Here is a 26,811-nt window from a genome sequence, read left to right on the forward strand (position 1 = left end):
ACGTACGCCAGTCGGCTCTCAGCTCTCCTCGGCGTTCCGCACATTGCCACAGGCGATCTCGTTCGGGAAGAGCTATCGTCTTCTGGTCCACTATCGAAACAGGTAGGTCATCCTTACATTGATTGTGTTTTGATTTGAAGAAGTGAGCTTGTAGAAGTGGAATCGCTGAAACTGTGAACGAGTTTGAATAGAATTCTTTGTGATTCCTGTTGATTTGAAGTCTTTGGTTTAGTTGGTGTGGGATAGTGAGTGAGGATTATGTTGACTCCAATCTCTCTAGGTTGTTTTGAATGCGTTTCATTTGCTTAACCGAAATACGAGCATGCATTTGTTGATGGAAAATGTGAAAATTTTATTTCAGTTTCTTGTGCACGCGAGTTCATGCTTGGAGATATAGAGAGGTAAATCAACGATGTGACGAATTCTCTTACCAAAATGGGCTGGCGGGCTGAGTTATAGTTTTGATTATGGATGAGTTTGAGGTGTTTTTATGCTCTTTTGACGTTGCCTTACTGATTCTAGTTTCCTTTATTGCAGCTCACAGAGATTGTGAACCAGGGTAAATTGGTATCTGATGAGATAATTATAAATTTACTTTCAAAGAGGCTTGAGATGGGAGAAGCCAAAGGGGAATCTGGATTTATACTTGATGGGTTTCCTCGTACCGTACGGCAAGCAGTAAGTAAATTTTTCTATTTGGAAACTATTACAGAAAAGAGTGTTCTAGTATAAGACTTTTCTGAGGTATTATAAATGTAAAGGTTACAGCTTTACAAGAGAACGACACTACAACGGAAGCCTCATCTTCCTGCTCCCAACATAAATCTGGAATTTGCTTTCTTGCACTTTTTTTAGCTCCTACTTTGTATTGAGTGGTTCTCCATGTTTTAAGGGAAAAGGAAAGGGTATTAGCAGTTACCAATGCTATTACATTATCATCAGATCGTCCCTTAAATGTTTTGTTTTTCAGTTCATCTCAGTTGCTAATGGTGAGAAGATGAGTGCTTGTCTTAATTTGTGTCCCCTGTTGGTCTCACATAATAACATAAGATGAATGATTATTCGCTTCCATAAATGTTTTGTTACATGTGCATGTGCAATTTATCATCTAATACAGATAAGTCTTTTCAGTAGGTAATACGTGGGGGTCAAACCATAGTTGTCATGAGTACTCTCATAGGTGCCATGGCTATAAGGCATTTTAAAATCTGAGGTGATTATGTACTATGCTTATCATTCAATTTATAATTTACCTATTTGAATATGTAGATAAGTATATTACTTCGCTACTATTTGAAAGAAAGACAACTTAAACAGGAACAGGATCATTGAGTAATGGTTAATGGGAGGATCTTAAAACATTTTGCTCTGTGTAACCATCTGACCATAGGTGCTTGCTAGGCAGTGGACGGAGCTTGTCATCTGGAATTGTCTAGGCTAAAGTTCTTATTCATCTCATGCCATTTATAAATTACATGTTCCACTGAAACTAAAGTAGCAGTTCAAGTTGCAAATGGGTCGATCTGGCTGAGGATTGGTCTGGTAAAGCCTGGCTGAGGACCAGCACCGCTGTAGCATTTAAAATTTCCACAGCAGCTACCTTGTGGATTAATTTCTCTGTTTGCTGATGCTGATGGGCAGATTTGTGTTCTCCAACAATCAACTTGACTGTCCGGGCCCACCTTTGAACAGTGATAGGCAGGTCATGGCCCGGGCTTTACCAAGCCTATCCATACTGGTTCTGAGGTGGTTTGGTTCACTTGCCCAACTTGAGTTTGAACAAGTTGGCACTTATAGAAAATTGAAATGACTTTAAGACATGAATTTCTTGCATAGTACTCTCTGGTTAATTCATGTTCGGTCCTGGAATTACCCATGTGACCAATATTTCAATTAGTTTTATCACATTCACTGGAATTCTGTTAGAGTTATCCGCTTTTATGTGAATTTTAATTACTATCACTGTGTGGTCGCAAACCACGTTACTTCTGAGGTTACGTTTACTTCCCATTCTCTTTTTTCTGTTGTTTCCTGAAATGCCTAGTGGGTATGACTAATGAGTAACTTGCACTTTCCCATACTCTGATAGTTTATGTTGTTTAATAATATGCAGGAAATATTGGATGAAGTAACTGACATAGATCTAGTGGTTAATCTCAAGCTCCCAGAAAATGTACTACTGGAGAAATGCCTTGGAAGAAGAATTTGCAGCCAATGTGGAAAGAACTTCAATGTGGCATCGATTAATGTCAAGGGTGAAAATGGGAATCCCGAGATAAGTATGGCCCCACTCCTTCCTCCTTCTGAGTGTGTTTCAAAGCTCATTACTCGCTCTGATGATACCGAACCTATTGTAAAAGAAAGGCTGCGGATATATAACGAAAAGGTACCACTAGGAGCCCTCGCCCGGCCCTGCCGGTTCCCCACCTCTCTTCTATGTTTGGTCCTGTATGTTGGTTGTCGGGGTCAAAGGAATAATGTTGGGTTGTCTTCTATGAATTTTAAGTGAAAGTTTTGTTATATTAGTGCTGCTGATACTTATTTATTGATATACACTGTAGAGATTAATTATCTGTCAATTTAAGCATTCAGAAAAAAGGTCACTTTGGTTAATTCAAATATCTTTTCATTTCTTCTCCACTGAAACAGAGCCAGCCAGTGGAAGGATATTATCGCAGTCATGGGAAATTGCTGGAATTTGATTTGCCTGGAGGTATCCCGGAGTCCTGGCCAAAGCTGCTGGAAGCACTCAACCTCGACGAGAATGAGGATAAACAGTGTGCCACTGCATAGATTGTGAATGTTGCTCACATGTCCGTCGCATGCTTCTAAGTTTTGCAGAAACCATAACTTTCTTAATTTATTTCGTTTTTTTCTCCTTATGGGAAAATAACAAAAAAAATTCTGAGTGTTAATTCCGATGACTTGCTTATTGCACCTCTGTATTTCTTAGTGGAAGAATTTTTTTGTAATACTATACGAGTGGGCGTGAACTAAGATTCATTTTTGGCTTAATTCAAGTGTAATAAACTTCAACAACAATTACAAGTGGCAAGACGCCCCTCATTGCATTCTTTCATTTCCAGTGTTTCTGGTTTGATGTAAATCGAGTTTGACTACTGCTTCTATTACGATGTACTTCATCGCATTAAGTTATGTTCGTATTTGCACTTGCACATGTGTTACCAAAAGATCTAGCAATAACTTGGACTGACAACAAGTTATTCCATAGATATAACAACAGAGGAGCCATTGCTATTCCGTAAAGACCACAGCTTATTTCAATTCCGGATCTCACTGAAACAGGATCCGTTTGGTATGACCCCGGGTGTGTATTGCAGCTACTTTGTTGGGTAAATATGTGAATTTGTCAATGATAACGAACCTAGCATTTTACATCTTACTTTCAGGCTGTCAAAACGCAAAAGCAGGAGTTAGGTATCCACATGCATCAAATAGCTAACTATAAGCATCCTTTGTCACACTGCTCCTTGGAAGAAACCTACTTCTGAATTCTGCCCTCCACTTCCCATTCCCAATATCTCAGCATCAGACACACTCCAGTCATCTAACAACAGTAACACAGCAGCTCTTCCTCATTCTATAAGATCAAACTGTTCTTAGCCTTCCTGTTTGCAGCATATCGGTAGACCGATTCTCGGCTTCTCATCAGCAGCATACAATGCAGAAAGAAACCTTGTAAGCCATTCTCGTGCAGCATTTGATGATCTCCAGAACACAAGTAAGACCAATAGATTCTCACCCTCTTTAAGTATTTCTTGATCATTTCATTAAGGGGTTCTGGATTACAGTCACGCGATCCTTTTCGTCTATTGTCTTGTTTGATATGATCTGATGAGACCCTAACCATTGTCCGTCCTTAGGTTGGTAAACATGTATTCTTGTGATGTGGTCTTTCGTTTCATTTGCAAGCTTAGGGAGGAAAAAAAAAAGGAAAGTTGCTCTGAATCCGTATTCGTGTATGCTTATTTCTCCTATTCTTTGGAAGTGTTAGCCAAAACCGTCAAGTTGGCCAAACTTACACTACCTACATTCGTTTAAACCATCTAAGCATGCATTTCGATTGATGGATTTAGATTTAATGAAAGGATTTTAAATGACTCTATATTATAAGAGTTTAAAATCCATCAATATTCAAGGAAAAAGTTAAAGCATTTCAAAATCTTTAAATTGAGAATTATGCCGACAAATACAAGAATTTGTTATTAGGAATTTGAAATCCATCAATCAAAATATAACCTAAAAAGGAAGAAATACTTGTTGGGAATTCAATCAATAGACTCAGAAATTAGAATAAATTTAAAAAAACGAAATAAATACACATTGCAATAAACTTGTATTAAATAAAATCAATATCCATACGTACAATAGAATTCGAACCCATAATTTTTAACTTATTTTTGAAACTTTAATCTTAATCAATGGACTAAGCTATACCAGCTCAGAAGCTAATCCCTACAATTTGAGTAAACTCTAATTACAAAGAGAGAGCCGTATTTGGCACTATATTAAGGTGGATATCAAATCACGTCTTTCCTAATTATCCATTTTACTTACTATAAATAATTGTTGAATCATTGCACGATGCGTTTCCCATACTTGGCACATTATAATTTAGGAGTTGTGCAACAAATTCAACTATTTTTTCTTCAACGAAAAATGAAAAGAATTAAGATGCGAATTAATTTGAATTTTTTTAATTCTAATTTTAAATGTATAAAAGAAGTAATTAAAACTAAGTTATAACTTCTTTTTTTTCCTCGTGTGGAAACATCACAGTATGTTAGGGTGTTCCCTACTACAGCAGATCACTTCCCTTTTTTTTGTTTTTTAATAATCAATTTCCCGAATTTTCTGCCTAACCACGTGGAAATTGGAATACTGTACCCGGGATAACCAGTTTTGATTAGGGGCATTTATGTCTTTTCATGTTTCAGGGGCCAATTCCGTCAAATCAGAACAAAACTTAACGCCGTCAAGGTCCAAAGCTATTCCTAGGAGCGGAGAGCGGGAAACCGTTATAACGACGTTCCCCTGCCGGTAGAATCGAGATATTTTCGGCGAAATCGAACACGTGTCCCCCCGATTTGAGGCTCCGAATCTGTTTTGATTTGGACCAAAGCCCCAGAGCTCTCGCCTTTAGATTTTGTCCGCGTCATCCACACACGTCAGCATCCCCGAAGCTACGTGGGTGTCTCCGAACCTACGTGTCGTCCTCGGAGCCTGCAAATTGTACACGTCATTGTCCCCCGAAGCATTCGAAAATAACCTCTTCAACCCTTTATTCCCTGTATTTTCTCAAAAGCAGAGAAGGAAAGAACTTAGAACCCCTAGAAAAAAAGTATACACGATAAGCCTTATCTAAATCTTAATCGAAACCCTAATCTCGGGTTATTTCATTTTATTTTGGATGTGTTGTTTCTGTATAGCTGCGATTTATTTGGGTTTTTGCTCTGTTTCTTTGTTCCATTTCTTTGTAGGTGGAATTTTGAGCAACTTTGACTTGTAGATTTGGATTGGCGCTGAAAGTAATGTTACTTGTTGATGAATCTTTTGTTGAGTATAAGTAGAAATCATCTCACTTTGCTCACAAGTTGTTTGTTTTTTGTGTTGTTTATCGTTAGGAGATTTTCTCTCTTTTTTATTTATTTTTTTTAATTTATTTTTGGTGGATAATGAACGCCATGATTGGTTTTTTGATGAATATGTATGATTTGTTTTGGTGAACTTGTTAATGTTAATGCTGTATTTTGTGATTGGCTAAAGAAGTATAAGATTAGGGTTTGGAGTGTGGATGGTTTGCTGACTGATGCTCCGTTGTGTTGGGTACAGGGTATGATGTGAGCACTGGAAGGGAATCGAGGAGTAATTATTGAACAGGCTGACAACGGTTTGGTTCGGTTTTACCGTGGTGAAAGTAAAAGAGTTGTTTAACTAATTTTGCTTATGTATTTTGTGTTGCTCTGTTCATTGTTTGATGATTTTCTTGTTGGACTAGGATGGTTTTATAGGATTTGGGTTCCTGAAGAAAGAAGCTATTACTATTAGCTATGCGCTGTTTGTTTTCTTTGACGAAGGTTTATCAAAGGTTTTGTGAGAAGAAGGATTACTGTGCGCCTGGCCTCCTCATCACCATTGTTTTAGATCTGGTTTGGCAGGGAGTGTTTCGATGACTATTGATGCAAACGGAGAAAAAGAGTCGCCAGATGAGGACAAGGGCATTGAAGAGGGAGTTTTGGGTGAGAGACAGAGTTCAAATCCAGTCAGTGTGTTGAATGTTGATGCAGCCAATCAATCTGAAAAGCATGGAGCTACTAGTGGGTTGCAAGGTCCGACCATTTTGCAAGTGCAGCAGCAGCAACAACAGACTCTGGGGTCAGTGGTTTGTTGGGAGAGGTTTCTTCACGTGAGATCTATTCGGGTCTTGCTTGTGGAGAACGATGATTCTACACGCCATGTTGTGACTGCTTTGCTCCGAAATTGCAATTATGAAGGTAGCCAACTTTTTGCTATGTTAAATGAAAATATGGCTTAATGGTTTCCAGTGAGAAAGTATAAATGAATTTTGTGCTTGGATAAAGATTGAAACATGATCGCAAATCACCAGTAAATTATCCATGATTCCATTGTGGTCAGTTAACACCAGGTTTTCATAGTATTTCTTCTTATGAAAATCAAAATTATAATGTGACCAGGTGGAAGTTCAGGAACTATTTAGTACAAGAAATGTAGGTTGAGACCTTAATGCATTCAGAGAAGTTTAAGAAATCAAATTGTGCAAACCCTCAGTACTGTTATTGTCATTGAAAGAACAGGTTGATATTCTAAATCCCACATAGACGTTATTGATCTTTTTGCATGTTTAGGTGTCGAATGCTATATCTAGGTTCATTCTTATTCCCATAGTTTGTTGTCTTCTTCTCCAGTATCCAAATGGATGTGATTTGTAGAGAGAATCTCAAAGCTATTGCTTTAGTATGTTGTAGTGGTCTGATTAGTCTCAACTTGTTACTGGTATACATGCTTCCAAGTTGAAAGTTATGCATGATGGACATCGACCCTTGTAATATTAATGCCTTTGATTGGCAAACCTAAGAACCTTATGATGGGCGGCATATGGTGAAGTTTCTTAAACCTTTCTCTGGATCTGACCAACATAACCCCTCACCAGTGTTACATGATCGTTATTTTTCAGCAACATTTACCGTGTCATTGCTGGGGAATTCTGGCTATGCTTCCAGAGGTTGTTTTCATCTGTGAAAGGCAGCCTTTCTCAAGGATCTTGGCTGAAACATGCAAGCTTATACTTTCATGGCAGTGATCAGTGAAATGCTGTCCTGAGGCTATAAATTGGACCACTTACTGCACTGCATAGGGAAAAAACAGAATTTCCAGCATCCCTAAAGCATTGCCGTCTGAAAAGCTAGAAATTTTTTATTTTACATTCAACCATAAAATGCTTGTAGAAATTGATGCATGGCGGTGGTAACCTGATTAAGTACAGAGCTCCAACTTCTAAGTTACACCCAAGAAGCCAAATAACTGAATCGGATAATAACTTGGACCTTATTTTTGTGGTCCTGTATGATCTTTGTTTTAGTATCTTGTAATCATCTTCTCCCAGATTGAGCTGATGTATTCATCTTATGAAGTTAATCTAGTTTAGGAACTTTTTATTGGATTATTTGTGTTGATTATATTTGGTTCGATGCATCTAATTTCAGTCAACTGTTCAATGCAGTACTAGAGGCAGCTAATGGACTGCAAGCATGGAAGGTTTTAGAAGATTTAACCAATCATGTTGACATTGTCTTAACTGAGGTAGTAATGCCTTGTATATCCGGAATAGGTCTTCTGTGCAAGATTATGAGCCACAAAACTCGCAAGAATATTCCTGTGATTAGTGAGTCATTACCCTCTTGGACACTTTTATTGCAACATAATAGGTACCGCTAACTCTGACACTGTTTGAGATTTCTGCAGTGATGTCATCTCATGATTCAATGGGTTTAGTCTTTAAGTGTCTGTCCAAAGGTGCAGTTGACTTCTTGGTTAAACCTATAAGAAAGAACGAGCTCAAGAACCTTTGGCAGCATGTATGGAGGAGATGTCACAGCGTGAGTCACGTAACTTCCTCTGCAGTATTGTTGAACTGGGAACTTGCATATGTGGTAAAAGTGTGCAAACATGATTGTCGAAAGGCCAAAGCCATGACATGCAGGACATCGTCTCCTGAATTACATCAGCATTCACCTCAAAGTTGATTGGACAAACATATTACTTCGTGTTCACCACTAATACTATTTTTTATTTTTCTTTTCTTGGAAAAACAATGAAAATATCTAGCTCGGAAAACCGGGAGTGTGAGCAGCCTCAGTCATGATTGGTTTCTTTGTTCTCCAGTCGTAATAAATTGTGTATCATATACTGATTAATGGTCAAAATGAATGGAAAACGATAGGAGAAATCTTTGAACACCAATGTATGCTACGGAGATGGTGTCTTCTTGACTGAGCAAAGAAGCAAAGACTTCACTGTAGGGACCTCTTTTACATAAACTTGGCATTTTAGACCACAAACTTATTTCCTGGTTCTCTTGGATGGAAAAACTATATTTACATGGATCATTTGTAAATTATTTTGTTTGCTTCAATATGAACTATGATGAGACAAGTTTATTTTAGCTTCTACTAGGCACTCATTTTTTCTTTCGATACCATATGCTCTTCAGTCTAGTGGAAGCGGGAGTGAGAGTGGTACACAAACTCAAAAATCTGTGAAATCAAAAGGTAGTTCAGGCAACAGTGCTAGTGATGATGGTGAAAATGATGCGAGTAATGGCATAAATGTTGGAGATGGAAGTGATGATGGGAGTGGCGCACAGGTTATACACTTCTCCTTTTTTGTTTCACCTAGACGAGCTATGCAATTTGTTTATATTCACATGCCTGCTAATAATGAGGTTTTGTCTAGACACAATGTTAATTCTCACTACTTTACAGAGCTCTTGGACAAAGCAAGCTGTAGAAGTTGACAGCTCTCAAGCTTTGTCACCAATGGATCAAGTAGCTGAGTGTCAAGACAGCACCTGTGCCCAAGTTATTCGGTCAAATGCTGAGCATTCGGACAACAAAAAGGAGCAACTTATTGCAGCAAAGGAAGGCCATGCACAAAAACGACCTGGTATTAAATGGGCGACTAATTTTTGGCTTTATTCTTTTTCTTTTCTTTTACCTGATTAACAATGCAAATTTAATCTACAGATGATGCTGAAAAGGGCAATGACTTGGAGACAATTGTACATAAAAATGTGGAACCTAAGTCTGAAAATCCTGAGGGGCAAACGAAACCAACTAGTAGAGAATTTGAATCTACTCGAGAATTGGCGAATAAATTGGAATTTTGCAATAATGCAACTGATAGTTGTAAAGAGCCAAACGTTGAACTTAGCTTAAAGAGACTAAGAGGAGTGCAGGACACGGGGAGATCTGTTCCAGATGATCGTTATGTCTTGCGTCGTTCTGAGCAATCAGCCTTTTCAAGGTGTGAAAGAAGAGAAAAACAGATAATCTAGAGTTTCTTTGTTTTTCTTGTTCGTGCTGAAAAAGAGTATTCCATTATTAGGATTGATATCATCATCATCAATTTTGTTTGTTTTATTCTCATGATGCAGGTATAATACATCCACAAATATTTTCAAAGCTCCTAACGGGATCACTGGTAGCTGTTCCGTACTTGACAACAGTATTGAAGTTGCAAAGAGAGAGTCAGTTGGTGATATGCAAGTTTATTCAGTTGACCATATTGTATATCAAAGTTCAAATGGAGTCAGCAATAACATAGATATGGGTTCAAGCACTAATAAGCTTCCTAAAGATAAGTCTGAAGCGACATCAGCAATTAATGGTTTACATCCTTCTGCTTTCAGACCTGTAAAAAATGACCTTAGATACAGTCAACAAGTCAGTCTTCTGCCTAATGGCATGCAATCAACTGACTTATGCCCAGGAAGAGGATCACACCAGGATATCCAAATTCAGCACACTCATCACCAAAATTATCATCATCATCACCATCATTTCCAGAACTTGGAAAATCAGCCTTCATCCAACATTGATGAGTCATCCTCAAAGAAGTTGGTTGTAGATGCTCCACATTGTGGATCAACAAATGTTTTAGGTGGACCAATGGATGGCAACCCCAGGAACTATAGTTTGAACAGAAGTGCCTCTGGAAGTAACCATGGAAGTAATGGACAGAATGGAAGCAGCACTGCCGTTAATGCTGTCGGGAATAATGCAGAGAGTGATGGTCAAGGTGGGAAAAGTGGAAGTGGAGATGCTAGTGGCAGTGGTAGTGGAAATAGAGTAGATGAGAATAAACTTGCACAACGGGAAGCTGCCTTGATCAAGTTCCGTCAAAAGAGGAAGGAAAGATGCTTCAAGAAAAAGGTAATAAATTTGTTTACAAGCCCTTCAAATTTGTGATTTTCTGTTTTATTGTGGAACTGTAAGCTTTTGATGTGACACTAAATAAAGCTCAAAATATTTCCCTAAATTAAGATATCAAGGTTTTCTTGGCAGGTTACCTGGTGACTAGGTTGTTTCATACACACCTGGTCGAGCGACTCTAATATTTATTACTTTACCCACGAACATCTATCTTGTATTTTCCTTACTTCATCATGAGAGAGATTGTGGAAGGTTGTGGTATTGCAAGTAAAGTATTTAGGTAGCTTCTCCTGTGCTTTCTAGATTCAGATTACTCTTTTTCCATTGGTTTTCCTGAGCATATTTTTCTTATTTGCATAAATTTGCTTAAATTTAATGAAGACTTTTGCTAAAATTTCTATGGTTGGATATTGGGAGTCCTTAAAAATTTGTTTGGTTACTGATAGACCAGACAAGGTTTCAGTCTTTGCATGCTATTATGGTTGTCAGTTATCGAGATGTTGTATGCCTGTCGTGCAAAGGAGGATGGACAAGGCTAGCCGCCAGACCCAATTTTTATCTGGGGGAAAGAAGGATTTGGTACTTGGTACATCTGAACAGTATTGTTTCCCTAAGCATGTTTGGAGTATTAAGGTTTTTCTGGTGGTGGTAAGCCAATAACTCCATGTAGTTTTGGAGGTGGTGGTTGCTACAGAAGTGATCTGTTTGTAGCTATTGAGGGTAGTTATTTGCAATCAAGTTACACACGGACATGGTTGTATGTTGCCATTTAGTGAATAGTACAGTCAGCACTTGCTTGCTTTTCTGACTGGCGTTGGTTAAAAGTGAAAAGGATATAGATGATGTTTTATCAGGTTCCATATAGAGGCATGGTGTACTTTTGAGTGACTAAGAGACTTCACGTAAATGAAAGTATATAAAGATGCATGACTAGATTGTTTCCTCTTCCAAGGTTTATTATGCCTCAGCATGCAACAAGATTCCAATTTCATTCTTTTTTGGCGAAGTACTTTTCTCTATTGAACGTTGACATCAGATTGCCACTTGGACAATTTAACATGTAACTTGAATTTGTAATCTTTTTCCTTTGTCATTGCGTCTTATTGTTTTAGATTCCTTCCAGATCAGCTGGTTCTTTAACTATGGAAGTAGGATTCTTTCTTTTGATCTATTGTGATACTTTCTCTTTTTTCTTTTGTAAACCTTTATACTGCCATGGATGTCTCTTACAATTATTATTGTTATTGTTACTACTATCTTTTTGGTTTAGGTACGATATCAGAACAGAAAGAAACTAGCAGAACAAAGGCCCCGTGTTCGAGGACAATTTGTAAAGCAAACAGGGACCGACAGTTCGGCAAGAAGTGGAGATGAATAGTTCAATCACTCTTTGGCTAATGCCCTCATCTTTTCTTTGAGATAGAAACTGTTGTTAATGCAGGAGTAGGATTCAAGTACATGATGATTTATTTGATGATTGTTATAGTATTTCCATCGAGTCCTAGCGTATCAACGCACGGTTGTGTAGGCATGAAACGTTCTACTATTGGGTTTGAAGAGTTTCCTTCTGCAGTGCAAACTTTTCAATCTGAACTTCTTGTGATGGACCGTAAAGGTCTTATTGGAACTGACTTTGTCTAAACTTCTTTTTGCGTTTTTTTCGACTCCAATAAGTTTACTTCCCTTATCCTCAACAGCTTAACTTGTAATCAGGCTTAGACCCCTAACTTATCCTAGAAATTGAAGGAAAGAAAAAATAATACTATTCAGTAAAATGGAAGCAAATGCTCAAGAATTGTCTAGAAAGATCTCTTCAGGGAGCCACTTTCTTCCTTGTCAGGACTAATGACGCTCTCATTTGCATTACGCTATTTTTCTGGTTATATAAATGTGTAAGTGTGTCTCTGTGATGTCTACACACACACACGCCCGCATGTATATATACGTGGGGTCATATTTCGAATTCTTCCTGAAGGAGTTTAAGTCATAGGCATGATGGACTCAGAAAAAAGCAATAAAGATGCGGCAGCAGATATAAATGTGTTTTCACTGATCCCATCAAGTCCTAAGTTTGTAATTAAGAAGAACAATAGTTGGAGAATTAAACCGTTCAAACATAAACAGATCTGTTATCAATAGTGAAGGGAAAAAGCTAGCATGCTTGCCGAGCAATTGTTTCAATATAATTCTGATTTCATTAAAAGAGAATTTAATTTAGAGTTACCTGGATGATGTTTTCAGATAAACGAAGTATTTGATCCCAGTGGACTCCAGGCATTGATCGGTCAGTGTGCAGCGTTTCAGAGTAGAAGAATAAAGTCCAGATCGCTCATAATTACAGGTTGTATAACTGGAGAATTATCTGTTTGCAGTTTGCTCCGCAGTGGCTGGCAGCCAGACACGTGAGGTGGCGCTAATTGTGAAAGGCGGTGGCTGATCTATCTTCTTGTGCGTCCATGCATGCATGGTTGCTTAATCTGAGTATAGATATGAACGACGTTTCAGAAGTGAGGAGAGAGAGAGAGAGAGGGAGGGGGGAGGAGATAAACGTGTGTATCATTACATCACGTGTAAAATGTGAGGGATTAAGGGAAGGAGAGGATAGGAGATACGGTTTGTAGTTGTAAATTGTAATCTGTTGTGGTTGAGATTGGGTTTTTGGTGAGAGGCGCTGAAAAAGCGCCCACCATTCTTAGACACAAATAGAAAGAAGCGGCTGTAGTGTTGTCGTTGAGAATTAGGAACAGGGCTTGCTTGGGTTGGGTCTCGGACTGTTGAAGCCCATATCACTATAGGCCCAGCCCAATTCATACTTCATTAGGTCCAAAACATTTTAGTGGGGGGTGGGGTTAGCACGTGAGCTGTAAAGTTTCAACTACCATTCTTTTGGGTTGAATTTGCAACCGACAGTCTGATTGGGCATAAATATCAGTAATATGGGCATGGGGATGGGGGTATAGGGCCCCCCTCCCCCCCACTCAAATACAATGCAATCACATGTTATTTGTTAAATTACCTATCATCTCCATATTACATTCATCTCTTCAATTCCTCCTCCTCCTAGAAACAAAATATTCCTTTCAAACACATCTGACATAAATTACAATCACCTCTTCTCAAATTTAATATAATTACAAATACTTTTTATTATTTAAACATTATTAGTATTCTATAATCTTAACAGTCATTCAAAAATGAGCTCAATTCATTCGTATTTTTCTTTTCGTTTTGTATTTAACTTGATAAAAATAGATTATGGACTATACATTATAATTACATATTTTTTATGGATTTGTTTATATAATTTTTTAAAAAAAAATTCATTCACCTTGTCCATTTTTTTTTAAAAAAAAAAATACAGCAAAGACAAATTTGATAATTTTAGTATTCAATTCAATGATTACATAATTTCATTAAGTTTTAATGGGTACTGATAAATTTTTAAAAAATAAATAAATATTTATAATTATGTTAAATTTTTAAAAAAAATCATTGTAATTTATTAAAAAAATTAATGCAATGTTTAGAGCAACTGCATGAGTCCCTTTAAAGGGACAAATATTGAGATTTAAAATTTTAGGACAATAACCACTATTTTATATATATTGAGATACACACAAAAATTCGTGACATATAAATACTTATAATTACCTAAAAATAATGCTGGTTGCTCTGACATTATTAAGGTGCAGCAGACAACAAGTAGGTGGGAAACATTTGACCCATACTAGAATTGTAGAAGGAATTTGTACAAAACTTGTCTGTTTAAATTTAGTGAGTGGGGTTTTATGTGTGTGATTGGTCGGGTTAGTAACCATCTCAAGTCTCAATAGCCTAACACACACTCAAAATCTACAGATATGAGGTCCCCCAATCCCAACCACATTTTGGGGCTCTTTTGCCCATTCTCCTTCATATATTTTTATACCATTTTGGGCCCAAAGCTACCAGCAAATCAACGCTCATAAATTTAAGCATAAATTACATTTTGATTCTTTTTAAAAATATAAAATTATATTTTTTTAAAATCAAAATTTTAAATTATATTTATTCCCTCTTTCAAAATTCACCATTTATACTTGACCCTCTTTATTATGGTTTGAAATGTCGATGTTAGTAAAAAAAAAAAAATGTATAAATTTTAATTTAATTCCTCATTTAATATGGCCATGTAATAATTATATAATTATGAGTGGAAGAACTATAATATTATTAATCTCAATCTATATATATATTATATTTATCCTCTTATACATATAAAAATATACATAAGAATATTAAATAAGAAGTAAAATTTAAAAATTTTATGCAATTTTTTTTTGTTGATATCATTATTTTCTGTCTAAATTCTAACGAAAACAGATTATGTGTAAACAAAAATTTTTTTATGGATGTGTAAATATAATTTTAAAATTTATTTGAAGTAAAGTGTAATTTTATATTTTTTTGAGGTTCTAACTGTAATTAATCCCAAATCTAATACAAAAAATGTATAGTTGAGTGTAAAGGTCAAACCCAAACAAAAAGGTCTAAGTCTAACGAAATCTACTAAAGAATTTCAGTGGCCGGGAGTGTCAAAGCCGACGGAGATGGTTAGTTGGCTCAAACTTTCTCAACCACCCCGCAATCGCCTGTTCTTGGAAAAGGACAATTTTGTATTTTTTATTTATTTTAAAGGGAAAAAAAAAAAGAAGAAATGAAATGTGAGAGGAAATCCAGGGAAATATCCAATTATGTACAGCTTTGTCTCTACGTTTTTCATTCTTTTTTACTTTTCACGTTCTTTAACCCTACAGAAATAGGATGTATTGTTGTTTACTTATTCTTTTGTTGGTTTCTCAGTTTTTAGGTTGATGATTTGTGGTGGTGGATGGGCTTTGTGTTGAAGCTTTTGACGCTGAAAGAGAGAAGGGGGGGAAGGGAAAAGGTTTCATCTTGAAGCTTAATCAGTGTATCAGCTTCTTGATATGAAAATGGATGCAGATGGGTTCTTAGTATTTACTTGTAAGTCCCTTCTTCAATTCTCTTGCTTTCTTATGGCTTGTTATGCCCGTGAAGTTCTAAGGATGATTCTTGGTTATGAGGGCTGTTTGGATTTGTTAGATTCTTGGAATTCTGCTGCTGTGTGTATGTGTTTGTTTCAGTGTTGCTGATGATTTTGCTCGTCTGAGAAAGTATTAGTGGAGAGGATAATCCAAATTGCCTAAGTAAGTTGGTTGCTCATACTGACAGAAATGTTAAGAGTAAAACAAGTCATTTGTGAAGGGGTTGGGGATGGATGTTGTGTTATCTATCCAGTAAGGCCCTAATGTTAAGTAATCAAGACACTGAGCGTTGCCCTTAGGAAGGTGACATCTCGACATTATGTAAGCGAATGTTTTGATATCAACTTAGTTGCAAAGCGAATTTTTTGTCAGTAACAGATGATATTTGTGGCGAATATGCTTGTTTGGAAGTCGATAGCAATTTGATTATTGTTTTGCCTGTGGCGAGTGGTGGATGCTGGCTCGTTAATTTTATGAAACGAGAGTTTAACAAAAGTGTAAACATGTTACCATGTTAGCCATTTTTTTTGTTAAGATGATGGGAGTATGATTCTTGTTTAAGATCTAAATGTTGGAAGACACCTGATGTGTGGAAAACCAACTTATGATGTTATATTTTGCAGAAGGAGACTCTTAGCGGTTGTTAGAGCTATGACGGGAATAAAAGAGACGGAGAAAATTGTAATAGTGAAACCAGTTGCTTGTAGACCTGGCTTTTCAAATTTGAAATCCTTCTCAGAGCTTCTTGCTGATGCAGTTAATGCTTCTCCCCCTGCTGCTTTTTCTGAAACTGCAGTGGCCGTCATAAAACCAAGGACAGTGCGGTTTAAGCCCGTCTGCAGGAGAGACTTAGTTGGGGTGGCTATTTTCTCAAACTCTACTTATCTAACATAATCTTTGAACTTCTGGTATTTGTATTTTTCTTATTGTTTTGGCATCTGACGATTCCAGGCTGAGGTATTCGGTTCTGCAGCTTGCAATAAATCAGAAAAGGTCCCAGAATCTAAACTCACATCCACTGTGGTATACAAACCAATAGCTAAGCTCGTCTCAAAGAGAACTGTTTCTCTCTTGGCAAATTTGGTTAGTCTGCAATGTTCATATATTAAACAGTGATAAATTATGTGAAACTCCCATACATTTGATGTTTCAAGAATTTGGTAATTTACTACATCTGTAGAACCCTTTCAGGAAACGATCTACGAAATGTTTGCGCTGATTGTGTCGTGGAATCTAGATGTTAATCTTTTCTATTTACCAGGGGGGTCAAGGTATTAGTTCTTCAACAGAAAATGCCGAGGCTGGCGCCCCTATTCAATCACCAAACCAAGTCAAGCGCCAAACTGACCCCACATCAGATCTCTATCAAACTTTTGCTCTGCATTCGGAACAAAACGCAAATGCTATACGAGAAAATTCTGAAGATGGCAACAAATCCATGTCACTTCCAGTCCCAAATAATGGGGATCGGCCTTCTTATGATGGGCACAGTTGGAGGAAATATGGACAGAAACAGGTTAAAGGAAGCGAGTATCCTCGAAGTTACTACAAGTGTACACACCCAAATTGTCCAGTGAAAAAGAAGGTAGAAAAAAAGCTAGACGGTCAGATTGCAGAGATAGTCTACAAGGGTGAGCATAACCACCCAAAGCCTCAGCCTCTTAATCACAACCCGCTGGATGGAGATGCGCAAGAACCTGCAAATACTGCCACTCAAAATGAACAGGCAGAAAGAATTAAAGGTCAATTAAAGAGCGAGAATGATATTGAATCATCTGCCCAGTCAACTTTTTCTGGTGCTGCTCCACCAATCAATGACCTTGTTACAGCTGCAACCTGCAATGCCAGTTTCTCGACTTCCAATAATTCTCTAGGACTGAGCGGGGAATGTCAAGAAGTAAGTGAACCTTTGGAGGCAGAAGAAGGTCATGATTTCGGAAGAAAAAGAACGTAAGTGTTTTCTTTTTCCCTAGCAATGGGAAGGAAGATTTCTTTCATTGCGTGGTTATAAGATTGCTAATGAGGTTTTTAAGTGACTGTGGAGTTCTGTTAGACGACACGTATAACCAGAAGATTAGATTTTAAGGTGTGATTTAAAAACATTAGCCTTTTCAAGTAGTTGTTTATTGTTTACAGAAAACGTGGGAACCAATTGAGCAAAGCAAGCAAGGTGGGGGAACCCTCATCTGAGCCTCAAATTGTTGTCCAGAACAATACTGATTCGGATATAGTAGGGGATGGATTTCGCTGGAGGAAGTATGGCCAGAAAGTTGTGAAGGGTAATCCATACCCAAGGTTAGTATTAATTTTCTCGGTTGACCCACTCAAAAAATAGATGTGGAGTTACATATGCGTATGCTATAGAATTTCACTTTACTAAGGAGGCCATATAAACTAGTGGACGTGCTTGTCCATTCGATTTGCCTGTTCAGTAAATCTTATATCTTCTCGTTCCTTCTTTTGACCATTCACGTGCAATGTATTGCACAGACGGAACTGCACCTCTCTAATGTGAAAGGTCGAGAATATTTCTTGCCAGCAAGATCACTGAAATTTTGACCAAATATTATATACATTGTAATCCATCTTATAATAAAGTAACAATATCATCACCTCATCTAAAACTGAGCGTCATGGTCAATTTTAATTGTTTATCTTCTCATTCTCATCACCGCACGTAAGATAAAATAAGTGAAGTTATGAGGACATCGGACTGCTACCGTCTCCTAGCAAACTTAGATGTTCATTGCATTGCATTGAATTATTCTAAGGCTTTACTTGTATTTCTCCCACAACGGTTTGATTTTCTGTGCAGGAGTTACTACAGATGCACCAGTCCCAAGTGCAATGTGAGGAAGTACGTTGAGAGAACATCAGAAGATCCAGGCACTTTCATAACAACATACGAAGGCAGACACAACCACAGCATGCCAATCAAACATACAAATGCAGAGGCCTCCAAGGCAAGTACTAAGAACAAACCATGAATCCCTGGAAACAGATGACAACCAGATTATGATGCTCATCAAATTCTGCACAACTCCTTCTGAGAGTACTAGAAGCTTTAACTAAGAAGCATTACGTATATTCATCCTGATGTATAATTCTGGGATCAGTTTTTGTCCAAACGCTGAACAATGCATCACTCAAGCTAATTCAACCTAATGCTTGTAGACTCTGTGATCATAAACTGGGATCGTTCTTTTGCCTCTTGTTTGATATCACATTTCAACATACAGGGGAACTATACTATACTCTTTCGATCCGTCTAATTCAATAAAACTCAAGCTTCACGCGCCAACGTCTATCTTGTAACAGGATATTAATGAGTTGTGACAGGAATTGGAGACTTACAATTCTATGTCAAGTGGAGGGTATATATTCCCATTGCAGATGTCATTGTTAGCTCAAGTACAAAACCAGATCGCTTACAAATCTGTTCATTGATTAGAGAAAAATGCTGTCAACCGTGTAGTATAATAGCACAAACATATCTAGTAGCAGCAGACCAAAGCTACTAGAATCAGCCTCTCATGTCCAAATTTCTCTGTTCTTGAATCTTGACTAATCCACTGCAGTAATTCTTACATTTTCGAACTAATCATTTGTATCACACAACGATATCTAATCAACACTTAATATAAAAATAGAATAACATTTCACATGTTGGTAAAGTTGGCCCATGATTTTAAAATTAAAAAACCTCAATTTTACTAATTGAGTTACACCTTATCGATCAAACATTGTGACTTAGGAAAGAAATTAATTTAGTGTAATTGGATAAGTTGTCTTATCCCACAAAGCACGATAATATTCATTTGTCCTAACCCATATCAAGCCAAGAAAGAGAAAAAAAAAAAAAAGATTTGTGGTTGGAAACTTGTACAAGGGGCAAAAATGGTTGATTTCTAGTTGACATTTTCAAATGAACTTGTCCAAATTATACTAATTTCCTCCCTTATTCTCCCCCTCTTCTTTAGCTTCACATTCTTTTTGTATGTGCACAGCATTTATGACACTTAGAGGCCTAGCACTAATAATAAAGTCAACTCCCTTAATAATGCCATAAGGAACAACAAAGGCTACTCAGACATTTGTTGGTCTAATGCTAAATGAGCTGAATTATAAGGGAAATTCTTGTCAATTAGACTGATTCAAATGCTCAAAATCATATTTGTCGAGAGGAATTTAAATCTTTGTTCCTGTTTCAAACACAATTAGTTTCATACAATATAGAATAAGGACATTTGTAGCGGAAAAAAAAAAAAAAAACTTAGGACAATAACTTTAATTTTTGATCAGTTGGCAATTTTGACCATTTAGGACAGGAAAAATGAGAATAATTGCCTGAAAGGAAGTCGTTAGCTGCAGGATTTATGAAGTGCTCGATCACGGTACTGTTGCTGGGACAGATTACAGCACCAGGGTTGATAATTGAAAGTGAACTTTGGAGAAAAGCATGTCAAGAATTATCTTTACTATTATTACAACTTGAAGAATTACTACATCCATAATTCAACCACACTAGACATAAAATCCAACGTTTGATTCAAAATGTGGTCATGAATCATGATGTTAAAAGTACTTCACCCCTGAGAAATAACTCATCATGATGTCAGAAAGCTGCTCTCCCTCACCTCAAATTTCATCATTTTACCACTTTACTTTTAAAAAAGTAATTTAAAATTACTTTATTTCCTCAAATTATGTTTATCGTTCTCGAGGCAACGAGCTTCGAATACTATATATTACTACATAAATAATTCTTGAGCTTATTTCTTCTTTATAATTAATAATATTTGTAGTAAAAACATAATATTTGCAATGTCGACAACTACCAAGAAAAAAATACAAAAGCATTGAGTAGTAAAATGTTGTGATGAAGTGCATTAAATTAATTTTGAGAATAAAATGGTAAAATAATAAAGGTAAGGGGGATAAATGTCTCAAAACTTATATTGTTGAAAGAGTTGTGGGTGTAGAATTATATGGGAAAATTCTCACTCAAGCTTCGATAAAATTAAATTAATTAGAAAATAAGTCTATTATTTGATTGATTTTTTTTTTGAAATTAGACATTAATTATAAAATAAAAATATTATATATTTTATATTAACATAATTAATTCAGAACAAAATTCGATTTGAATCAAAATTTTCTCAATAATCGTTACTTGTGTTTGAGTAGAATGTATAAAAATCGTTATGTTAAAATCTGTGATCAAAGTATAAAGGAGAATGGAAGACAAGTCAGAGACAGAGATTTGTACAACTCACTCCCCACCATATTTAATCATCGTAAATTGTAAATAAGTCGTAAAAATTGATTATATTTTTGTTAAAATTCCAGAAATAGTGCACTGTGAATGGCCTTTCTTCTTATCATCTCATTCATCACCCCATCAATTTGCAGGATTAACACACACTGTTGACACTGATTACTTTCCTCTCTGTAGCGGTGCTGCTGCTCCCGCTCTCTCGGTTAACGCCACGGAGAGGCTCTACCCCTCAGCCAGAGCAAAAGGCTTCCTTCTTGTCTGTGTTGTGAGAGAGTGAGGGAGAGCAAATGGGATGGTTCCCATGCTCAGGACAGTCAAAAAAGATGAGGAAGAAGAACGAGTCCCTTGATCCAATCCAACCCACTTCAGGTTACTTGATCTCTGTCTTGGTGAAAGATCGATTCTTGTTTGAAAATATGGGGTTTGCTCTGATAATCTGTCAGCTTGACTGAATTTAGATGATTATGTGGGTGTTCAGCTTCTGTTTCACTTTCATACAGTTTTGTGTTGCTTGTGCGGAATTTAAAGGGCTATGGGGTTGAGTTAATACTTGGTTTTCTTGATGAACATGGTTAGAATTAATTCTTGATGGGTTTTTTGTGAGTTAAAACCTTGTGCTTTCTTTGTACTACTCCCATATTATGTATTGGCCTATCAGTAATCTTCTTCTCTGTTTTTCTTTGCGAATTTGAGGTGTCTTGGGAAATCTTCCTTGCTTGGTTGACTAGTTTTGATTTAACCATACAAGCGATGACGTTTTTCTGGTGAGCTCAGTATTTGAAAATTTGATGTGGATCTCAAGATGGCTCATACATCCTCTTGACTTTTAACGCACCAACTCCTTACTTTGTAATTGAACACGAAAATGAGTTCTTAACTCTTACAACATAGAAATTTTCCCATGCCTTTTATGCTTTTGCTATACTTATTTGAGTTATGTTTTCTGGAAGAGAACTGACTGGCTTAACACCCTTTTCTAACTCTGTGTGTGTTTGTGTGTGTCTTATCTTGCTTATTATCAGTTGTAATATTTCTGTTAACTCTACGCCTTCTGTCTTCAGGTAAATTCAAAGACGCCCCTAAAGATGGATCATCCAACAAAATTGCAGCCAAGACTTTCACTTTCCGTGAAATGGCAGCCGCCACAAGAAATTTTCGTCGTGAGTGTCTCTTGGGGGAAGGAGGTTTTGGTAGAGTGTATAAAGGACAGCTGGAGGCCTCCAGTCAAGTATGTTAATTTATTATTTTGGTTGCCTTATCTAGTTGAGTACTTTTGTTCTGCTCCCTTTTTCTTCAGAATTGATTTTGTTTGCAGCTCGAATGTTAATTAAATATATTTATCAGGTTGTTGCGATCAAGCAACTTGATCGAAACGGCCTGCAGGGGAACAGAGAATTTCTTGTTGAAGTGTTGATGTTGAGTCTACTACACCATCCTAACCTTGTTAATCTAATTGGATATTGTGCTGATGGAGATCAAAGACTTCTGGTTTATGAGTATATGCCGTTGGGGTCGTTGGAGGACCACCTTCATGGTATGCTGCATAATCACTTTTCTGTTGCTCAATTATTCGGAACTGTTATCATATTGCTGATGGTTTGAACCTAATTCTTGTTTTTGCAGATCCCATGCCTGGTAACAAACAACTTGATTGGAACACAAGGATGAAAATTGCTGCTGGAGCAGCAAAAGGATTGGAGTATTTACACGATAAAGCTAGCCCTCCTGTTATTTATCGTGATTTAAAATGCTCTAATATTTTGCTCGGCGAGGGGTATCATCCAAAGCTATCTGATTTTGGCTTGGCCAAGCTTGGGCCTGTTGGGGATAACACACATGTATCAACAAGGGTTATGGGTACATATGGATATTGTGCACCGGAGTATGCAATGACGGGGCAGCTGACTCTGAAATCAGATGTTTATAGCTTTGGGGTTGTTCTTCTGGAGATTATTTCAGGCAGGAAAGCAGTTGACAACTCAAAAACTGGTGGGGAGCACAATCTGGTTCTGTGGGTAAGATCCGGCTCCACTGGTTATTGAATCATTTTCTGTTGTAGCTAAAGTTATTTTGTTATGTTGTTACCATGTTTCAGGTTTAGACCGACTTTTTAAGATAAGTCAGTCTGTAAGAGTATATACAGAGAGCATATTTGATTTGCAAGAACTTTGTTCAGAAAACCTACATAAAAATATGATTTGCTTGTCAAGAAAAGGAAGTTGTGCTTTTCCTAAAATTATTGGGGTTGCCAGAAGAAGGCCGTGTTGGCTTATAAGTCGGAATACTAAAATCGGTCTCTTGGCAACATAAAACAATGGTCTTATTTTTCTCTTATAACTATTGTATCCTTAGTACTCTTAATTCAACATTTCTGTTAGCTGGTAGTTGCCCCACAGCCTTCTATGTCTACTTGTTACTTGACTTCCATCAATTTATTTGGCACCCTTTTGACCCCGCAGGTATAGTGTCCTCATTATTCCTATTAGGCCTGTCACAATAATACTTCTAACATCTGATTAAGATACTTGATACAGTGGTTTTAATGAAAGGAAATACAGTTGTTATTCTGCTAAGTTTCTACAATTTGCTTCTTTTTTTTACCAGGCAAGACCGTTATTCAAGGACAGGAGAAAATTCTCACAGATTGCAGATCCTGCACTCCAAGGTCAATATCCACCAAGGGGACTCTACCAAGCTCTTGCTGTTGCAGCAATGTGCGTTCAGGAGCAACCTAACTTACGTCCCATGATTGCGGATGTTGTCACAGCTCTCACATATCTGGCCTCGCAGAAATACGACACTGAAACACATCCCATCCAGAGCTCGCGCTGGGGACCTGGTACTCCACCTAGAACGAAAGGAGATGCCGATAAGAGAAGAAATGGTGGCAGTGGATCTGAAAGAGAACAAACCAAACGACCGTACTGAGGTTTAAGCTATTCTTTGCATCATTTCCTCGGAAATTCTGTTGTGAAAATTATGGTTGCTTCAAGAACTGCTAATTCCACACGGATTAATATTGTCTACACTTCCCCCTTTGTGCTGTTACTAGGATTATTTGGTGTTACTGCAGTTTCAAAATCATCTATCATTTTTCAGGTATATGTTTTGTGTCGTTCAGTAGAATAGCGTATCTGGGGTCATTCTTCGTGGCTGGTTTTGTACAGTTATAGGATGTATGTAGATATATATGCCTGTATACTAAACAGCAAAAAGGCTGGTGTATAATGAGTGATTGATGTTACATAATTTGATAGCTGAGACAGTTTAGTGAATAAAGCTGATGAGAACATTAAACAACACCAATGTTTACAGTGATTGTTGGCGCTACTGTTTGAACGTTCAGCTTCTGCAGGAATTGCAGAGTTCATAGACCTCATTCCTTACTTGGCTTCTCTAGCACCAGTTTGCCCCAATGTCATAGGGAACAAGGAGAATACAGTGATACAGACTTATGTTCATTGTAAAGTTCATCAAATGTATGACTTAGTTGCAAATAACAGCACACTCAGTTACATGGAGTCTCTCACTAAACCAACCAGTTGACAACGCACTATAATCTCACACGACGACCCAAATTGTTTCAGATATGAGCAACTGATTTAGCTTGAGGCCTGCAAAAGGGAAAGGTGCAATAGTTGAGCAATTTCATTTACATTCATCTCAGTGAAGATAATAACAGAGTGAGTTGTAAATGTTAGAAATACTACCATGAAACGGGTTTTGTACAACTGAACGAGAAATTTAGGATCACATTTTGTTTGCTTATAAGCATCAATCTTGTTCAGTTCCTGCGTAACCATGAACTCTTTTCAAACTCCACGAATATAAATAGAATGTGGTGATAAGATGATCCACTCTCGGCCACAGACGGTTTTTTCTTAACAAAAGGAAGATGGTCCTCACACGTGGCGTATATAAACAGTGAATGCAACTCTTTTCAACAGCACAAGCATCATATAATTAATCAACTATAGAGGATCAGATTACAAAGACCTCCAGATATGCAGCCAGATTTGGCCTGCCGGATGTTATGTCATAGTTGAACACTTCTTGTAGAAAGATCTGAAACCTTTCAATAAATGGAGCATAAGCAGCATCAACCTGAACGCACCAATATGAGCATAAATCAGTGCAACGACAATTAAAACAGGGGATGCACACACACATGCACAGAGGCACACGGTCTCTAGTTTTATACCAAAGCAAGAGTTTTCTGTTTGGTCTTCTTCCGACCAGGCAGGTTTATCAGTCTGCTCCCGTAGGTGAAAATTGACTTACCTGACTGAATTGACCAAGGAAGAATGGGCTGTCATCAAACTTTTGTAGTGATGTCTCCAAGTAATCGAATTCACCACCTAATATATCAAAATAAACACTGGTAATGCGAAGAAAACCATATAGCACATCAGAAGGTGAAAATTTCTGAAAGTCTCACCAGCTTCTTTCACAGGGTCTCCTTTGAATGATGTCAACACATTTTTCATGAATGTGTCCGAGTAGGCTATCATCTCTTCAGCAAACTTCTGTTTGGTGGGATCCTGCAGTAGAGTAACATCACAATATTACCAACAGTTCTACAAATAGAGCAGCAGAAAAGGTTGTTCTTACATCAGGTAAAAGAGCAGGTCCCTCGAAGTTAGAGTCTATGTATTTTATCAAATCTAAGCTTTCTCCAATGACTTTGCCGTTGTGCTCCAGTGCAGGCACCTACAGAATAGGATATGATAGTTGAACGCAACTGAGTGTTATTCATTAAGATCTAAAGCATCAAGACAACAGTTTCACTGTCTTAGACTGCATATCGCAACTCCTAAGACAGAAATTCATCTGGCAACAAGAGTTCGAGAATACCATGAAGACAACACATTTCAAGAACATGCAAATTGATCTTGTGTGCCACTAGTCATATCTACAGATGTTTTTGTAGTTCAACCCGTAAAGTCTAAACACAATACTATCCAACACTCTATCATTGACTAAGAGTTTTTGCTCAAGGACAAGTAGTCATCTGGATACTGGATGGAGACTAAAATATAAGGTAAAATACCTTATTTTCAGGATATAGTTTTTCCTTATACCAAGCAGGTTTGTCCTGAAGGTGCACAGCAACCAATTTGATCTTGTCTTGTAAACCCTGATGAGTAAGCAAGAGAAATTAAAAGATCAGTAATCATCCGTTCAAACTACTACAGAAATATATTCTGTTCTCCTCAAAAGTCCATATCTGCTGGGAATCAAAGCTTGAAAAGGTCACTACATATTTGAAAATCAAAGCTTGAAAAGAAGCAATCAACATACCTTGTAATTCCTGACAATCCAGACACGCTGGCAAAAAGGGCACTCGTAATTCAGATACAACCTTCAACAAACAAAACCCATCATTAATATTTCGAGATCATACGAAGAAACATAAACCATATGCTAAAACCAATCATTTCACACACACTAGCTCCAATCTTTGCACCGACAGACATAAATGCAGGAAGCGGTGGGTGGGCTGAATACCTAGTGGTTCCATCAAAGATTGGTGGTGGATCAGCAGTCGAATCCAATGTTGGAGGAAGAACTTCTTGGACGTTGCTATATTTTCCACATAGTAAGAATTATGATGGGCCAAAATCATCAGAAAGAATTTTAAGTGTAAGACTAAACAATCTTCTCGAAACATGAAAAGATTATTCCAAGATAGTTGGAGTTCTTGTTCTTACAAGGCAGCCATGGTTGTCGGCAATCGAAGCTGGAGGTGAGTAGGTAGTTTCTCGTGTGAGGATACTCGCAGTCTCAACTCTCAACTAACTTCATGTCCTAATCTAAACTTTTTTTCAAATTAAAAATTTCACGTTGAGAATCCCACATTTTCTCCTACAGAAAGTCAAAGCATCGGCCAATCAAAATTTGACGTTAATGTTCTAACTTTATATTTATTTATTTATTATTTTAGTGAGAGTAGACGGTATATTAGATCAATGATTTGATCCATTAATAAATGGTTGAAGCATTATATTTGGATTTT

General features: G+C 37.2%; 5 protein-coding genes across 16 annotated transcripts in view; 4 read left to right on the top strand and 1 right to left on the bottom strand.

The window, feature by feature from the left end:
* LOC105174371 (adenylate kinase-like) overlaps positions 1-3,106 on the top strand; it is a 3,820-nt gene extending 714 nt beyond the window's left edge. The window contains exons 2-5 of the mRNA XM_011096449.2: positions 1-102; positions 538-678; positions 2,114-2,386; positions 2,650-3,106. The exon at positions 1-102 is cut by the window's left edge and continues 7 nt beyond it. Of these exons, the coding sequence (XP_011094751.1) occupies positions 1-102; positions 538-678; positions 2,114-2,386; positions 2,650-2,793 (660 nt within the window). The 3' untranslated portion in view covers positions 2,794-3,106. The remainder of the gene's footprint in view (positions 103-537; positions 679-2,113; positions 2,387-2,649) is intronic.
* LOC105174372 (two-component response regulator-like APRR3) lies at positions 5,070-12,114 on the top strand. Of its 9 annotated transcripts, none has more exons than XM_011096450.2 (11): positions 5,070-5,362; positions 5,502-5,549; positions 5,854-5,938; positions 6,020-6,515; positions 7,763-7,924; positions 8,005-8,138; positions 8,753-8,905; positions 9,024-9,204; positions 9,285-9,564; positions 9,695-10,472; positions 11,743-12,114. In XM_011096450.2, exons 4-11 carry the CDS (start codon positions 6,191-6,193, stop codon positions 11,848-11,850), a joined length of 2,121 nt encoding a protein of 706 aa, XP_011094752.1. In that variant the 5' UTR covers positions 5,070-5,362; positions 5,502-5,549; positions 5,854-5,938; positions 6,020-6,190; the 3' UTR covers positions 11,851-12,114. The 9 variants fall into 9 exon arrangements, with proteins under 9 accessions (XP_011094752.1, XP_020553420.1, XP_020553415.1 ...); XM_020697761.1 differs by having other exon boundaries at positions 5,854-5,916; positions 6,033-6,515; XM_020697756.1 differs by lacking the exon at positions 5,502-5,549.
* On the top strand, positions 15,049-18,818 carry LOC105174375 (WRKY transcription factor 44-like). 4 transcript variants are annotated; one of them, XM_011096452.2, is made up of 7 exons: positions 15,049-15,064; positions 15,315-15,476; positions 16,141-16,375; positions 16,469-16,600; positions 16,779-17,467; positions 17,654-17,812; positions 18,333-18,818. In XM_011096452.2, exons 3-7 carry the CDS (start codon positions 16,169-16,171, stop codon positions 18,502-18,504), a joined length of 1,359 nt encoding a protein of 452 aa, XP_011094754.1. In that variant the 5' UTR covers positions 15,049-15,064; positions 15,315-15,476; positions 16,141-16,168; the 3' UTR covers positions 18,505-18,818. The 4 variants fall into 4 exon arrangements, with proteins under 4 accessions (XP_011094754.1, XP_020553423.1, XP_011094753.1 ...); XM_020697764.1 differs by lacking the exon at positions 15,049-15,064 and adding an exon at positions 15,188-15,207; XM_011096451.2 differs by lacking the exon at positions 15,049-15,064 and having other exon boundaries at positions 15,234-15,476.
* On the top strand, positions 20,836-24,039 carry LOC105174377 (probable serine/threonine-protein kinase PBL7). The gene is made up of 5 exons (XM_011096455.2): positions 20,836-21,164; positions 21,857-22,023; positions 22,140-22,329; positions 22,419-22,810; positions 23,400-24,039. Exons 1-5 carry the CDS (start codon positions 21,083-21,085, stop codon positions 23,721-23,723), a joined length of 1,155 nt encoding a protein of 384 aa, XP_011094757.1. The 5' UTR covers positions 20,836-21,082; the 3' UTR covers positions 23,724-24,039.
* Positions 24,104-26,664, bottom strand: LOC105174376 (glutathione S-transferase L3-like). Its single transcript, XM_011096454.2, has 10 exons — positions 26,507-26,664; positions 26,304-26,378; positions 26,097-26,157; positions 25,846-25,932; positions 25,407-25,505; positions 25,234-25,336; positions 25,077-25,153; positions 24,792-24,899; positions 24,506-24,586; positions 24,104-24,409 (listed from the first exon to the last, which is right to left on the bottom strand). The coding sequence occupies exons 1-10, from the start codon at positions 26,515-26,517 to the stop codon at positions 24,398-24,400; spliced, it is 714 nt and encodes a 237-aa protein (XP_011094756.1). The 5' UTR covers positions 26,518-26,664; the 3' UTR covers positions 24,104-24,397.

Source organism: Sesamum indicum, linkage group LG11 (assembly GCF_000512975.1).
Source record: "Sesamum indicum cultivar Zhongzhi No. 13 linkage group LG11, S_indicum_v1.0, whole genome shotgun sequence".
Classification (NCBI taxonomy): Eukaryota; Viridiplantae; Streptophyta; class Magnoliopsida; order Lamiales; family Pedaliaceae; genus Sesamum; species Sesamum indicum.

Coding starts and splice junctions, on each gene's coding strand:
- LOC105174376 (XM_011096454.2), bottom strand. Junction 24,900..25,076: donor TCCTTGGTCAATTCAGTCAG/GTAAGTCAATTT, acceptor TGGTGCGTTCAG/GTTGATGCTGCTTATGCTCC. Junction 24,587..24,791: donor ATCTGGCTGCATATCTGGAG/GTCTTTGTAATC, acceptor ATGGTTACGCAG/GAACTGAACAAGATTGATGC.
- LOC105174375 (XM_011096452.2), top strand. CDS start 16,169: ATGACGGGAATAAAAGAGACGGAGAAAATTGTAATAGTGAAACCAGTT. Junction 17,468..17,653: donor GATTTCGGAAGAAAAAGAAC/GTAAGTGTTTTC, acceptor TATTGTTTACAG/AAAACGTGGGAACCAATTGA. Junction 17,813..18,332: donor AAGGGTAATCCATACCCAAG/GTTAGTATTAAT, acceptor TTTTCTGTGCAG/GAGTTACTACAGATGCACCA.
- LOC105174372 (XM_011096450.2), top strand. CDS start 6,191: ATGACTATTGATGCAAACGGAGAAAAAGAGTCGCCAGATGAGGACAAG. Junction 7,925..8,004: donor CAAGAATATTCCTGTGATTA/GTGAGTCATTAC, acceptor AGATTTCTGCAG/TGATGTCATCTCATGATTCA. Junction 9,205..9,284: donor CCATGCACAAAAACGACCTG/GTATTAAATGGG, acceptor TTTAATCTACAG/ATGATGCTGAAAAGGGCAAT.
- LOC105174377 (XM_011096455.2), top strand. CDS start 21,083: ATGGGATGGTTCCCATGCTCAGGACAGTCAAAAAAGATGAGGAAGAAG. Junction 21,165..21,856: donor TCCAATCCAACCCACTTCAG/GTTACTTGATCT, acceptor TTCTGTCTTCAG/GTAAATTCAAAGACGCCCCT. Junction 22,024..22,139: donor AGCTGGAGGCCTCCAGTCAA/GTATGTTAATTT, acceptor TATATTTATCAG/GTTGTTGCGATCAAGCAACT.